Genomic DNA, 15,075 nt, shown 5'->3' on the forward strand with positions numbered 1-15,075 from the left:
CAGTTGTAATGAACAGAGAGGTTCAAACACAAGCTTGCATCGTTATGTAGTCTGCTCTCTTTTTAACAGAAAAGTGGAGGGGGGGGAGCTTTTGGCTGTTCTCTAGCAAAGTTTTCTTCCTAACAGTCAAAAATAATAGAAAGTAGACATAGAAGAGGTCTGTTAATTGATCTTGTCCACTTCTTGCCCAATGCAGGGTTATTCCCTGCAGCATATTTGCTAGTGCTGAGTTCAGCTTTGTTTTTAAAACCTCCACAGTGACAATCTCCCGAGGGAAGTGGTGAAAGCCTGACTCTACAGCCTGCTACATCTCCTTGTCGATCTGCTTTGCAGAGGGAAATGCTCACAATCAGGAAATATTTTCTGACGTTCAGCCTACTTCCCCCCACCATCACTTTTTTTTTTTTTTAATTCTGTGTTATTGATTCAGTTTGTTTTTCTGTATCATCCAAAATTATGTCCTTCTAGGAGCGCTACAAGTTAGCTTATAACACCAAGAAGCTGTATTCTAAGGAAAGTAAATGCATAGTTTTAGCTACCTGAACAATCACTAGCACTTACATGGTTGTTAAATAACTGCCTTAACTGCAGGTAGAAGTTTAGAGCTGACTATGCACATTTTCCCTGCCTCTAAAACAAATTGAGATATTCTGAATGAAATGGTTCCAAGAATCCCCCCCCTTTTTTTTTAAATTTTTTGTAATCTAGATTTTTTTTTCTTCCTTCAAATCATCAGTAGGTGGCTGTCTGCTAAGCATGTCCTTTTTCATTACCTTCCCCTGCCTCCTAATCCTAGCACTAGATTGTGAATTTGGTCAGGGTCCTATTTAAATAGTTCTGGGGTTGCCAACATGGTGTGTTCTGATATTCAGATCTCATAATCCAATTTTGAAATTAAAGAGCTTGGGGCAAAAACATTCTCACAACTGAATTGCATGATTTTGAGCACTGAGCCAGTGTTTTCTTTAGAAAAATATACCAAATCTCTTTCTTTTCCCAATTAATAATAACAAATGGCATGCACAAAATCTTCCCTTTTAACTTGTGCCCCATAAGAGCAGAATGGGCAATGGGAAATTTAAGCTGGACAATGATTTTTAGGCAAGGTATCAGAATTCCAGCTGAATACAGAAAATATGCAGAATAGCAACTGATTTATAGTGCCTCATTTGCTGTCTTAACAGAAGGATGTTCTGTGTATGCCCAACAATAAAAGCAACAGCAAGGAAAAAAAAAGTCTTTTTTTTTTCTTCCCCCTAAAGGTTTTTCTCCCCTCTACCCAAGTCATTATTTTAAGTTTCTCAGTATTAAATCTAAAGGTTCATCAACTCACATCTTTACAGCTCTGTCTTTCTGTATACAGGACCCTGTCTGCCTGTTTCCTCTATTGCACTATTTTGTTTGTACTACTGTAATCATTTTGCTGGCCCAGATCTGTGTGGGTGTGCTGGCAGCTTTACAACAAAGTTACATGGGAACTGAGTTAAGGTTGAATATTTATTAGAAGAAGCCATCTGGCGTCAGGCTGTCTGTACAGGGGGGCTTATTTCTTTAGTAGTCTCTCCTTTTTCTCTCTAGCTCTTCCTCCCTCTCTCCGTTTCTCATTTACACGCCGCATACATGTGAAAAGTGGAACATACATCTTGACATATTGATTTGATTCTTGATATTTATAGCAATTAACCCTGCTCGTGTGATTATCCCCGTCCCCTCGCCCCGCACCTCTCCCTGTCCTGCCCGCGGCGGGGGCTGCTCGGGGCCGGTCCCTGGGGTGCTGGTGGCAGCCCCATGGATGCTGCAGGGCTCCCACCACGGACCCTTCCCATAGGCTCCGGGCAGCTATAGCTCACTTAAACATCCCTCTCCTGCTCCTTCCACGCTTTCCCTCCTTTGGCTCGTGAGCTCACAAAAGAGCGCTGCGCTCCCCTAACTCCCTACTCACCATATTAAACAAACTAGCCAGCAGAAGGGTGTCCGTGCTATTTCACCATTTGTATGACATAGCCAGGCTTCAAAGTGCAGCACTAAATTGCCAAAAGATGTTTACTTTACTTGCTTAAGAGCTTCTTGCAATTCAATTGTTCTCTCTCCCGCAGTAGAAACACACATGCATCCTGAGAGCTGTGCTCTTGTGAGCGCTGGCTAGTTATTTACCCATGGGGTTTCCTCTGTTGTTTTTTGCACAGTGCTTGAGATTTTTTTTTTAAAGCTTAAGGTGACTTTTTTTTTTTTCCTGGGGTGCTCAATGACAAGCACCTTGAAAGACACAAGACTCATCTATCTACCTTTTTTTTTTTTCCCCAAAGCTAGACAGTGATTTTTTCCAAAATATATATATATTTTTTCTTTGAACATGCATGAAGTTGGCCATCCAAAATTGACAGTCACCTTGGAAAACCTTGACCTCTTTTCCTAGCAGGCCAGGGAGGCTGATGCAGCCTAGCTGGCAGCCCTTTCCCACCGATCCTGACTTTTGTAAGTTAATATTCCGACCTCGCAGCCTTGCGTAACCTCCCTGCTTGTCGGTGTGGTGGTTTCAGTGGCGATGCCAGGTGGGAGAAGGGGAGCTCTGGGCAGGAGAGATTCTTTCCACTGACAGAAACAGTGAGTCACTGCTGTCCTGTGATTATTCCCTGGCCTTTTCACAAAAGACTGCCTGCAGGGATGAAAGGAAAGTCCTTTCTCCATGACCGACACTGGGGGTTAGCAACCTACCGTGCTCCAACAAAGCAGAACACATGGGATGATTTTGAGTGTAACATAAAGCAGGGACGAGGGCTGTGAGCTGTACTGTCTTCATGGGATGAAGGAAGAAAGTTGGAAGAGGTGGTGGCTTCCCTTTCAGCCTCCACCTACTTTTCTAGCAACTGTTGCCCCAAAATGGTTGGGTGATCGGTAGCACGTTATCTCCTCCACCAGGTAGCATCTCTTGGCTTGTGGCATACGCTTAAATTGGGAAAGAAAAATGTGAATTTTTCCATGCAGTGTGCTAGCGTGGCTGAAAAACTGTGCTGTTTGTGGGAAAGGGATGGGGAGTGGCCCAAGGAGGCGGCCCAACGTGGGATCAATGCAAGAATGAGGAGGTTGCTGTGAGGGGCTGGTGGTAAAGAAAGATGTAAAGAGGTAGCGGCTTCCTCTTTTTGAAGCTCATATAAGAGAGAGGTTGCTCTTGTGTCCATTAGCCCATGGTTATTCTTACCTTTGCTCTATGGAGAGGGACAAGAGAAGCCCTCTGGTGAGCTTTGGTGGGTTTAGCTGCTGACGGTCTCGTGAAAAGAGGGAGGAGGCAGGTGAATCACATAGGCTCTTTTACGTGCCCTGTGCATAATGAAGAGAGCCAGCCCTGGATCTGGAGCCTACCGAGACTTTTGTTGCCCATTAGGCTGGAAGAATTGTGTGTAAGTTGCTGGGCAAGAGATGCTGACTGTATTACCACTGTTAGTCTCTTTGTCCTTTGGCAAGGTACCTAAGTCTGCTTGTCTCATTTACAGAAACACAATAATTGCCTTCTTCTAGAAGTGTTGCCAGTTATTGGTAGAAAAATTTCTCTGAGATACTTGAAAGAAATATTGTGCAAAGGTGTGTGACAGTCTCTTTTGTCAGAGCCTGGTGTCCTGCAGATACAAAATCTTTTATGTACAAAAGAGCGAGTGGACTGAAATGTTAGTCTCTGGTTTGGACAAAAGAATAAGAAGGGTTCTTTTGAATTCAGTTATGCTCTAAAGATTTTCTCACCAGCTTTCCTTGCTCTCTGGACAGGCAGCACAAGCATCAGTCCCCGGCGAGGTGTGCCAGCATTGGCCTGGGTGGGCGCTACGTGGACCCGAGCAGGTAGCACCAGGGAAGGGACCCTGGCAGGGCAGCAGCTTCTGAGAAGGGCAGGATGAGCATGCAGGATGTTGTGGAGCAGGACATGGGAGAACATCGGTGCCAGATTGAGCATGCTAAGCAGTGAGTACTGTCACCAATTAAAACAACCATAAAAAGCCAGACATTCCTCACTGAAATAACTCGTAACAGACCCGAGCACTGCATTACCTTTCAGCAGAGGCAACGTGCAGATGGGATCTGGAAAAGGGACAGACAAAAGCTTGTTCCCATCTCCTCTGTCAGCCATCACCATCTCATTGCTGCATATTTCTCCCCCAGTGATGACCGCTTTTCCTTGCAATGGTCCTCCTGCGGCTCTTTCCCCACCTCTCACCCCAGCAGTCCCTTTTCTGGTGTCCTCTCCCTCTCTATTAGCACAGATGGCCCCAGAGTGTGACCCTTCTGGATGATTTAGGATAACTCATTAAGCTGGCCACAGGCAGTTTTGCCTTACAGCTCCTCTGTCTGATTAAAATACCAAATTTGGCCAACTGTGCTCCAGGTGTGGGCTGGGAACTCCTCCAGAGCAGAGGTGTGGAGAGCTAGAAACCCAAACCAAGAAAGCTGAGGTCCTCTGCTTGTCTCTTTGGAGAAAACCCCTTATCCATTTGCTTAAAGAAGGTGATCGTGAACCCTCCAGAATACCTTACCTAATGTGCTAGCACAAGTAAGAATGTGTGTTTTTAATGCATGCATTCAAGCTTACGAGTAGCTTGTTTTTCAGTACCAGGATTGTATAAATGCTGAAGATAAGTCCACTCCCATCTCTTCGGGTAGTCCTTAAAAAGTTTGTGTTCAGCTGTACTCAAGCCCTTTCTCTGTTTGGCAACACTGCAGTGAGCAACTTTACTGGTAGCCAGTCGTTGCTCGAGTCTTTAAAACACGCGTTTGTAAAAATGCTGGTATGTATTTGAATGAAAAATGCAAGTCGAGTAATAATAACAAAGTAAAATATATGCTTCAAAGTATGAATTCAAGCACTGTGATTTGTCTTGGAAGAGGAGATGTGTGTGAACTGTAGTAGGAGCACATGACCTCTGTGGTGGAGCAGACTCGTCCTCCCAGCTCAACGGTTATTCACAGAAATAGCCAAGCGACACATTTCAAAAAACAACTATGCCATAATCCTTATTGGTTTATCATCTTGCAAACAGAGGAGGAAAGGATTAAAAAAAAAAAGGCATGTACTTTGCACTTTTAAATATGAAATATATTGATAGAATTCCAGTATATAATATCTATATTCTGTTGCAGTGAATATTTTAGGGAGAAACGAAACATCCTCAAAACCCCAAACTGAAGTTTTTGGCAGTCAGTGAGGGCATTACCATTCACTCATGGACTCATTCTTTTGGACCACAAAACTTCTATTGTTGCTTTTTTTATGGCCTTTTTTTTTTTTTTTTTTTTAAAGTTCTGTATTAGCTGCTTTAAAACTCACTCACTGATCGTAAGAGCTGCCTGTTGAACCCTCACCCTATATTTTGGGCATGCACTTGGGGAAAAGAGCAGTGCTGTGCACTGGGCGTGTGCTGGCAGTGCAGCTGCACATGCGTGTGCACGCACACACACAGAACTTTGCCTTCTTGTCCTCTGTAGTTATGAGCAGGGGATGCTCTTGTTTAGGAGTGAGGGGGGGTTATTAGACATTCTCCAGTATTGCCAAAACAGGCATGTTAGAGATAAGATAGTTGCATTAGAGGGATTTATGCTGCTACTCAGAGAAACCTAGCCACTTGCATCAGGCTGCATCAGACACAGATACTCTTCTTACGAAACAGAAAATGGTTTAAACACAAACTTTTCTGACTACTTCTCATTTAGTCAACCAGAATATTTTCTGTTGTTGTTTCTTGACTTTTTCTTTTTAGACACAATTCCTCCAGGCTATTGTTATTTCAACAAAAGGGGGGAGGATAGGCTCAGCTTGTTGCTCTGTGGCTTTCTGGGGATGAATTAAAAAATACTCTAACGGTTTAATAATGATAATCTCCAAATAGTTCATAACGGCATTAAGGGTAATTAATGACATTTGAACAGTAAGAGTACTTAATCCCTAGGGAAATGTGATAGCCACAATTTTATTTACATTTCAAGCTGTTTCAAAGGTAAAGAGGAAAAAAAAAATCTGTATTTAAAATGGTTTCATACTTGCACTGTTTCAGATTTTATCTTAATTCATTATAAGCAAATAAAAATAATAGAGTTTTCGCTAATAATAAAAACGGCATTCCATATTAGAGCCAGCATTAGGTTAAAAATAAAGAAGAACTCTCATATATTTCCTGTGGGATTAAGATTTTCTGAAAATTATAAATCACCAGTGATACTGTGGTTTACAAAGAAGGATAACTTCTTCTGAAAGACCCATATATTTACATTTTAAAAATATTTTTCATAGCCTTCAGAGCCATTAAAGAACTTAAATAATTTTGATGATAAATGCTACGTACTGGAGCTTTTATGTTTTGGTAGCGCTTTTTATTTTTTCTTCACATAGCTGACCTTGCTAAACCTTTGAAAAATGCTGTTACATCCTTTTACATTTTAACAATTTTACAATGAGGGGGAAAAATAACTCCTGTGATAGTTTTCAGGATAATACTGAACTAGCCTAACTCAGATGTTTAGGTTTGGAAAAATCAACAGAAGGAAAAGGATTTCGTTGACCTTGGGTTTTGAGAATAAATAGGATAACACCTGATTCAAGACAGGAAGCTTTAGTTCTTGTAAATACACAGGGCAAAGCAGAGTGTGTCAATCCAGTTTAGCATTTGAATGCAGCGTGTGCTCTTTCGGTTATGCTCTTGAGCCTGTTTCTACTTTTGGCTTTTACATTCCACAGAACTTCTGTAAAATCAGCAGGGACAGTGCTAATAAATTTATAATGTTGTTTTGTATTTCTGAACATAGTACCTCAGTAATTAAGTGAAATATTTATGATGAATATAAAACAATGCAAATTCATTTGTTTGCCTGAAAGCTAGCTTGTTATTTATTTAGATTTATCTTTGAATGATTCTTTAAATTGAATCACAGTATGAATGAGAGTGATATTTAAAACAGAGAAAATTTGTTATAGTGTATTGATGCATTACACTGTATTACCTACTGTCAATACTGTGCAGAGGATGATTTAAAAAACAACAACAAAAAAGAAAACAAAAAATCTTTGACCCAACAGACAAAGACTCTCTATTTTTCCCCCTTGTAGAAATTCCAAAAAGCTTAATCATTTTCCATCAGCTGAAATATTTAATAAACCTTATGCTGTAGCTAGCTGTAGATATGAAAACTGGATCTTAAATTATAGGACAGGTAGGAGTAGGTTCAGTATAAAGATGTCTAATTTTTGCCTCAGCTGGCTGTATTTTCGCTTCATAGGCTCTTCCAGTAATTTTTGTCATTTACTGTTTTCATTGTGGAAATTCAATCTGAAAGCCTCTAACCAATTCAAATCCAATGAATGTAGTAACCTAGGAAAGAAAATATCTGTGCAAAGTGTCCCTGTGTTGATGACTACAAACTAAATTGTTTACCTCACTTGGAATTTTTTCTCCTTCTCTAAGTAAAAATTACTTTCCAAATATTACTTCCTCTCCAAATGTATTGCTGTTGCTCTCCTCATCTTTTTTTTTTTTCCTTTTTGACAATCATCATATGTCATGACTAAGGAATGGTTGTATTGATGCAAAAAATGGAAAATATGTTTATTCTAAAAATGATACTCTATTTTAAAGCTCTTACCTTATAGTGGTTTACATCCACTAATTCAAGTAGTTATATATTAGTATTTTACCTAATTCTAGATGGACCTATAATGTGCTGAAAAGTTAAGACTCATTGGTACGAAGAGTCCCTGAAGATTTTAGAAAGCTACCAAAATAGATCTGGAAATTTAGCAGTGTACGGTAAGAAACAGAAGATCTGTGCATGTTAGATCTTGGTTTGCCAAAAGGTAATCCTGAGCAATCAAAGGTGATCAGCTCTTTCATCGACAAGGCACGGCTTCCACAAGGTGCAAACTTACTGCCAAGGCTACACCCAGTCTGTGGATGTTCGGTGTAAGAGTGGCCATTACTTGGAAGCTTGCCTCAGTAAAGAATGTTATTCCTCAGCTTTGCCATCATTTTATGTTTATTTTATAAGCGTACAAATAGATTTTAAAACAGCTTTGCTCCATTACACTGAAGCATCAAGGTTGCAGTGTTCAGATCGAGAGCAGGGTTCCTGGACCCTGCTAGCAACAAAGACTGGAGTTACTACCTTGTGCTGTCGTGCCTTGCCTCCAGACGTCCTGCCACCAGAGCATGCGTGCTGTGGTGCAGGAGCAGCTGCATCCTTTGATGCATTCAGCCCACAAAGAAGGCAGGCATCTGCATGGATTTTTAGGCTGGCATTTCCTTTTCCTCGTATTCTAATAGCTCATCACTTGGTGCTGCTTTGGGCTCTCAAGAGGCAGAGCATCAGCAAGGTCTTATGAGATACTGAGGCTAAGACATGCCTTGCAGCCTGGGAGCAGAACAAGGAGTTTGGAATGAGTGTTCATGTCTTTAAGAACATCTATTTATTTATTTGTTTATTTATTTATTTTTAGACAAAAGAAGCAACTTAGAATTAGCAGAAGGACACAAAATGGCTTACACATTTGCTTTTACTTTGTCAGTAAGTATATTTTATTTTTACACCTCCCGTGCCCTAATATTGGTAACTTTGTGTATTAATATATGCAGCGTTTGGACTGTCAACAACATAAAATATATCCATTAACTCTAAGAAGATAATTTTTCAATAAATAAACCACGCTTTCTGCTTACTTTCTGGGCTCTTAGAAAACTATTTAAAACATGCTATAAACATAGAGGAGGGCTTAGTAAGTTTAGTTGACTTGAAATGTGCTACTGTGTGTGACTGCAAGATAGATGTTTGGAGTCTCTTGCTGCTGCCTAAGTTTTTTGGAAAACATTCCTTTGTGGAAATGCAAATCAGGCACTTTAGTTTGATGCCATAGTAGGGCTGTAAAGTTGAATGGTAGCCCTCCAATGGTACAGAAATATTTAGTACAGAGAAGAGGAAAAAGGTACTGTGCCATTTATTAGCACAGAAATTTAATCTGTGATTATGCCTGACAAAGTTAAACTCCAGACAGGGTGGGCAGTCTCTGTCCCTCCCCCTGTCCCTAGACCACAAGGTCCTGCTGGACTTCTGTTCCTTTCAGGCAGCAGCAACACTTTGCCTTCAAACACCAGTGGTATGAGATTTTTCAGCTCCTCTTGTTTTTAAAATATAAAAGTTTATTTCTCCTCATGGATTCCCCATGCGGAGAAATTTAAAGAAATATGTGAAATATATAACAAAAAAACAAAGCAAAATTTCCCACTCTCTCAATTACTTTTGATTTTTATATATATATATATATATATATATATACACACACACATATTTTGAGCAAAACTCATATTTTGGGGACTGTCTCAAGGCTTCAGAGCCCCGAGCTGAAAGTGGTGTGGAGGTAGCAGGGTGTGGAAGGGCATGGCAAGGAAGTCCTGGGATCACCTCAATCTAGTTACAGAATGGTGGCTGAAAAAATGACTGAAGGGATATTTTGGTAGATGTTATATTTCCTGATATTCCCGGATTATGCGCACAGTGGAGTCAAAATAGTATTCGAAACCTCAAAATAGATCTCAAAATACCCAAAATAGGACTCTGGCCGTACAAATAGCATTCAAATCAGGGTGCAGAAATAGCTGGTGCTCTGCTCCTCGCTGCTGCTTGGCGGAGCCCAGTGGCAGTGAGGCTGCTGGAGCCCACCTTGTCTGGTGCTGGAGCCCTGGTCTTCCTTTGGGCTCCCAGTCCCATGCTGGATGAGAAGATCCAGCCGGGGTTAGCCTTCCTAGCTGTCTCATCAATATAAATAGTAGTACTTTTAGGGTTGGTTGAAGCAGACGTATTAAGGTTTTGGCCTTGGCTTGCTGGTGTCACTCTAGAAAAGTCCTTGGAAAAGGCCCACCCGAAGTTGAAAGTGCATGTATTTTGAGAAAAAGTAAAATAAAAATAAAGTTGTTTACACTAATGACCTGAACGGTTATAATCTCATAAGGGCTTTAGTTATTGCTGTTGAACCCTGCAGTATGTTTTTAGTAAGGGGTTCACTAGTTCCCTCCCAATTCCCCCTCCTCCCCCCTCCCCAAGAAAAAAAACAACCACAAACCACCCCAAACCACATTAATGTTGTTAGTAGTATAATTGCCTCAGTCCTAAGATGTGTTTCTCTGCTGTGGTTGACAGTGCTGGGGAAATAGCTGGCTAAGTGATTCTTGGATTTTAAACCACAAAAGACTGATCATGAGTCCAATATTCACTTTTCAAACTTGGGAGGAACATAATCTTGACCTCAAAAAAGGCACAATGCCTATGGTCAGTAACATCCTCGTATAGAATTTTTGTTCTTTAACGGAGGCTCCATGGGAATACCATAGTATGGCTGTAATATTAACTATTTATTATTGTTTTTATTTTTTTTCCTCCTTGGCTTTTCAACGTTTGTAGGTCATGGCCTAAAATTGGTAACCTTCCAGAAAAGGTCTGGGTTTGCCTGTGATAAAATATAATATACGTGATGGAAAGCAAACCACAGCTTTGGGTAGGATCTTGGGGAAACACGTAAGACCTGGGGAAGCATGCTCTGTACTAAAAATCATTGCAATGCTAGGAGGCAAGTCCAAGTGGTGCCTTGGTAGCACACAAATGGAGGCAGTTGGACTTGATGATCTTGATAGGTCCCTTCCAACTGAACTATTTTATTTTAAATGTGTGTTATAGTTTTGGAAATGTTGCTAGCAGAACATAGGACACAAAAACAATGCCCTGCTTATAGGGCTTATGGAGTCCTAGTAATAATGAAAAACGGTGAAGAATTTCAGCAAAATGAGAACAACTCAGAAATCAAATCTCAGCAAGAAATTTAAATGCAGATACTTTCGTTTTTATTGGCTTTTCGAAAGTGTTTGCACTAAGTAGTATCTCCATACATTTAATTGGAGATCAGACACCAGGCCAGTAACAAAAATTTGCTTTAATTATAAAATAAAAATAATTTTTAGTGGAAATGGAAGTCATTTAGGTCTCAATCCTGCAAAGAGTTTTATGCTTGTGTTTAATTAGTGTTAATGTCTCTAAGTAGCCCCATGATGAATCCTATTGATGAAAATGGCGCTAGTCAACTAGAGTACAGCTAAGCGTATGAATATATCTTTGCATAATTAAAGCTTGGTTTACAATTGGACAGATTCATTTTCAATAGAGATCTCAAAAATGGAAGCTTGAATTCAGAGTTAAAAATACGTTTTGCTTTCACTGTTTTATTGCCCTGATTTTTAAGGAAAAAACTAGACAGATTAACCTGTTGCTCTGTGTACTAAGCCACAAACGCCACTTGCTCCTGTGCATCAGAAAAAGTATAAATTTTTTCTCTTTCTGTGGGACTGACTTCCACCCTCTCATAGCCTGTCATTTGCACCAGCTAAAGTATTTCCACTGTCCCTTAGAGAAAAGCAAAGCCAAAGGAAATTAATCTGAGTAGCCACCTCCTTTATAGCTTAGATCATCTAATCAAAGAACAAGAGCACTACAGTGATGGAACATTTGGTTCAAATAGCAAATAACACATATCAAATATTCAGAGGAACAGTGTCTCAGTGTTTTGAGAGAGTAATCCCTGCTTATCATCTGGCTATCACGAAATGGTCGAATATTCTGAATTTTAGATCACACTGCATTTTTTTGGTAACTTAATACGTTCTCAAATAAAAATAAATGAGGCAATAAGATGTTTGTTCCATTAGCAATGTGTAAGTGGAGGTCTGCAAATAATTAGATATCTAAAATGCATTAAACTGATAAACATTTTTAATTATTAAAAATATTAATAAGCAGCACTAAAGAGTAAAAACAACTAAGAAATGATTTTCTGATGAAAGTGAGAAAAATTATTCTGTACAAGTGAAAAATGTGCATACGTAGATGCTGGAAAGTGAATAAATGTCAGTAAACTTGCAGGTTATAAAATAAGATTTATTTTCCTGGAAGAATACATGTACTTGATAGACACAACCACACAGCAGTTCTTATTATTACTCTCCAACTTTTGAATTTGTGCTACAAATTTTCTTAAAATTCATTCTATCAAAGGACTTCTTCCGCTAACAGAAGGTAGGAGCACAAGGATCACAAACACAAGGCTGGGAAGCACTGAGGGGTGCGTGTGTATGTGTGCGTTATGCCAGATTAGGAGGAGTTCTTCTTCTGCCTGGTTGCTTATCTGCCTTTGCTCAGTTATGAACCAGGAGTGAGCTAGTAACTTGTTCACAATGTAAAAACGTATTACATTATTGTTTTGATACAAAACGAAGGCTGGAGAAAGCGAGGAATTGGCTTTGCCTTCCTTTCTGCTCAGCATCTTCACAACAGCATTGTACTGACAACTAATGTTGTTTATTTTTAACTACTTGTTTCTATCTCCTTTTACCCCACAGCACTATGTCATCCAAATCCACTGAAGTTATTAAAAATGAAGACTTTCAAATATTAACATACATTTAAAATGAAAGAAAAAAGCTTCCTTAGTGTCTGGCCTACTTTTATGTGACGGGTGAAAGCCTGTGCTACCAAGAGGTCAACATCTTCTAGCAATCCTCCTGTGCTGAGTAGTGCTTTGCTGTGACCTTCCTGATGGACAGAGATGCCAGTACTCTGTGGCCAAGAAAATAGTCTTCCTTACAAACCTTCAGCCCAGCCACTGGGCTTGCTGCCAAACTATGAAGGCTTCCCTGAATGGAATACTACTGACTTGATGTCAGTACTGGATGGTACTAGAGAAGAAATGTGTGCCTTTGTGTGCTGCAGCAAGTAATGGAGATAAAAGGAGGAGCAACTTCATCTCCTTCCTCCCATGTTTAGGTGTTTTGTTTTTTTTTTTTCTTTTCTTCATACAGGAGCTTTCCTACATAGGTTAAGAACTGTCCTTGATTGAAAGCAAAACATTAATGGAATAAAATGTTCATCTGTTAACAGTGCTCAAGGTAACTTTGCAAACACTGGAGAGAGATCATGTCCTGTACTGGTGGTCAGGTGAAGTCAAGTAGACAAAAGTGAAAACCTCAGCTTTGGCTCAGATACTTGGATGAATCTGGCTAAATGGAAGAGATGATATTACAATGGTGAAGATGAATAATATTACCTACCATCTTTAGTTGATTACAAATTTTTTTCTTATGCAGATAGATGACTGCATCTTCATCTGAAGTGTGACTTCATCTGTTGTACTTGCCTTCCCCCCCCCCCCCCCCTTTATAGTTGCAATGAGAGTGATGCAATATGTGGAAGCCATAAAGCATGTTAGATTTGACTTTACTCTCTCTACTGACTTACCTTAAAATACTCAGTTAAGTTTAGAAGCTCTGTGCTTTTCTTTCAAGCTTCAAATTCAAGCAGAAGTCTTGGTTCTTGCATTTCAGGTGTTAGAAAGCATTCTATGCCCAAGAACAAACAAACAAAGCATCCATGTCGCTTTGAAAGATGAAGAGAGAAGAGAAAAAAGAGACTAAAAGTACATCTTGCTCTTAGTGGACTACTCTGAAGTATGAGCGGAGACAGTATGGAATAGAATAGGTCACCTGAAAACTGTTTGCCATAGTTGCCATTGTTTTCCATGGTTTCTACAACCATGGAAAAATCAAATGATATCTTTGTTTTACAGTTTTTCCTTTCTCAAACTGATAAAAATAGTACTCTTTTCATCTACTTCAGAGGGGTGTTGTAAAGACAAATATCTTGAGGCTTGCTAACAGCTAAGATCCTAATGTGTGCAAATAACCATAATGTGCCCTCACAGCAAATTTTATCTTATCTGAGCCCTCTTTTGCAATCATGTGTTACAGATGTTGTCCTACCTTTGCTGACTACAAGGTAATTCAGTATTTTACCTTACTTTTATTATTATTGTTTTAAGTTCATTTGTCTGCCTAATCAGTTCCTGATACTTCTGCACTAGAAGTTTCCCCAGAGGGCTGAGGGTGATGCCTGGCAAGGGAAGGTGTGAGGGACTTGACGACTAGTTCCTGGTGCGATGATGTCCTTCTGAGCAGAGGGGAAGCCAGGAATAACTTCTGCAGAAAAACTGCAGAAAGGGTAAACTGGGGGAGATGAAAAGAAATTGCTACTGGGCTACAAAAATAGGAACATAAAGAGAACAAGAAGTACGGAATGGGAGATGTATACAAGTAAAATGCCAGGGTCAGTACCATTAAGTCTCACAAGACCTTGTGTTTACTGGTCGTATCAAAGGCTATGTATGTCTACTCCAGCACAACATGTGTTCCTTCCCTCACCTGGTATTTAGTCATTGCTTGTGATGGTGAATCAGACAGGTCACCCTAGTGCTTTGCTCCAGCCCATCTTGCGCACAGCGTGGCACCAAATTGATGGCTGCTCCTTGCCCTGCGACTCCCAGCTTCCCTCAGCTTTCACACGGCGAGTTGCCTCTGATCTAAACATCTTCAGCTGCTGCCCTCCTCGTAGGGGGCCTCATGTTTGGCAGCCGCTGCTGGATCAGGCCCATGCAACGGCTACCACAGCTTGTCTTCTCCAGCTTAGCTCCAGGTTATCAGAGTCCAAGAACGCAGCAAAAGTTCTTTGATCCCGACAATGGCGCAGCGCGTGTGACATGCATCAGCAGCATGAAGGCAGAGGGACCAGGACAAGTTTCATCTGGAGAGGGGCTGAGCATTAGGTAATGAAAATCATCACTGCTGGTTATGAGAGAAAAACACTCAGGAGAAGAAAAAGAAAAAAAAAAAAAAAGGTTTTGCGGTTGATTTATATTTCTATTATGGGCTTATCCTGTTAGCTCGTTCTTAGAGAAGAGCTGTTCCCTGAGGTACAATTTATCCGTTTTAGAAACTCTCCTCCCCGAAGAAGTTTGCAACAGCGAAAAGAACAAAAGTTTGGGGATTTTTGAAGGGGAAATCTGGCAAAAGCAGTGAATGGCTATACCCAAAGATGCATGCAAGTGCTAACTTCTGGGGTGCCACCACTTAGCCTAAATAGCAGAGGAAGGTTTGTCCTACAAATGGAGAGACTTTGTGGTGAGCTCTAATGGCCTCTGTAGAGGTTTCCCCAAGAGCAGCATTCTTCCAACTTCTG

General features: G+C 40.4%; 1 protein-coding gene across 2 annotated transcripts in view; it reads left to right on the plus strand.

Moving 5' to 3' along the window:
- LOC308197853 (uncharacterized protein) overlaps positions 1-15,075 on the plus strand; it is a 115,190-nt gene that overhangs the window by 74,603 nt on the left and 25,512 nt on the right. For both annotated transcript variants that reach the window (XR_013953376.1, XM_080599059.1), the window contains exons 4-7: positions 8,468-8,535; positions 12,408-13,839; positions 14,297-14,403; positions 14,522-14,662. Coding sequence is in view for 1 of the 2 variants with exons in the window: in XM_080599059.1 (XP_080455185.1) it covers positions 13,801-13,839; positions 14,297-14,403; positions 14,522-14,662 (287 nt within the window). In the remaining variant the exon portion in view is untranslated. The remainder of the gene's footprint in view (positions 1-8,467; positions 8,536-12,407; positions 13,840-14,296; positions 14,404-14,521; positions 14,663-15,075) is intronic.

Source organism: Anser brachyrhynchus (genome assembly GCF_964034855.1).
Source record: "Anser brachyrhynchus genome assembly, chromosome: 7".
Taxonomy (NCBI): domain Eukaryota; kingdom Metazoa; phylum Chordata; class Aves; order Anseriformes; family Anatidae; genus Anser; species Anser brachyrhynchus.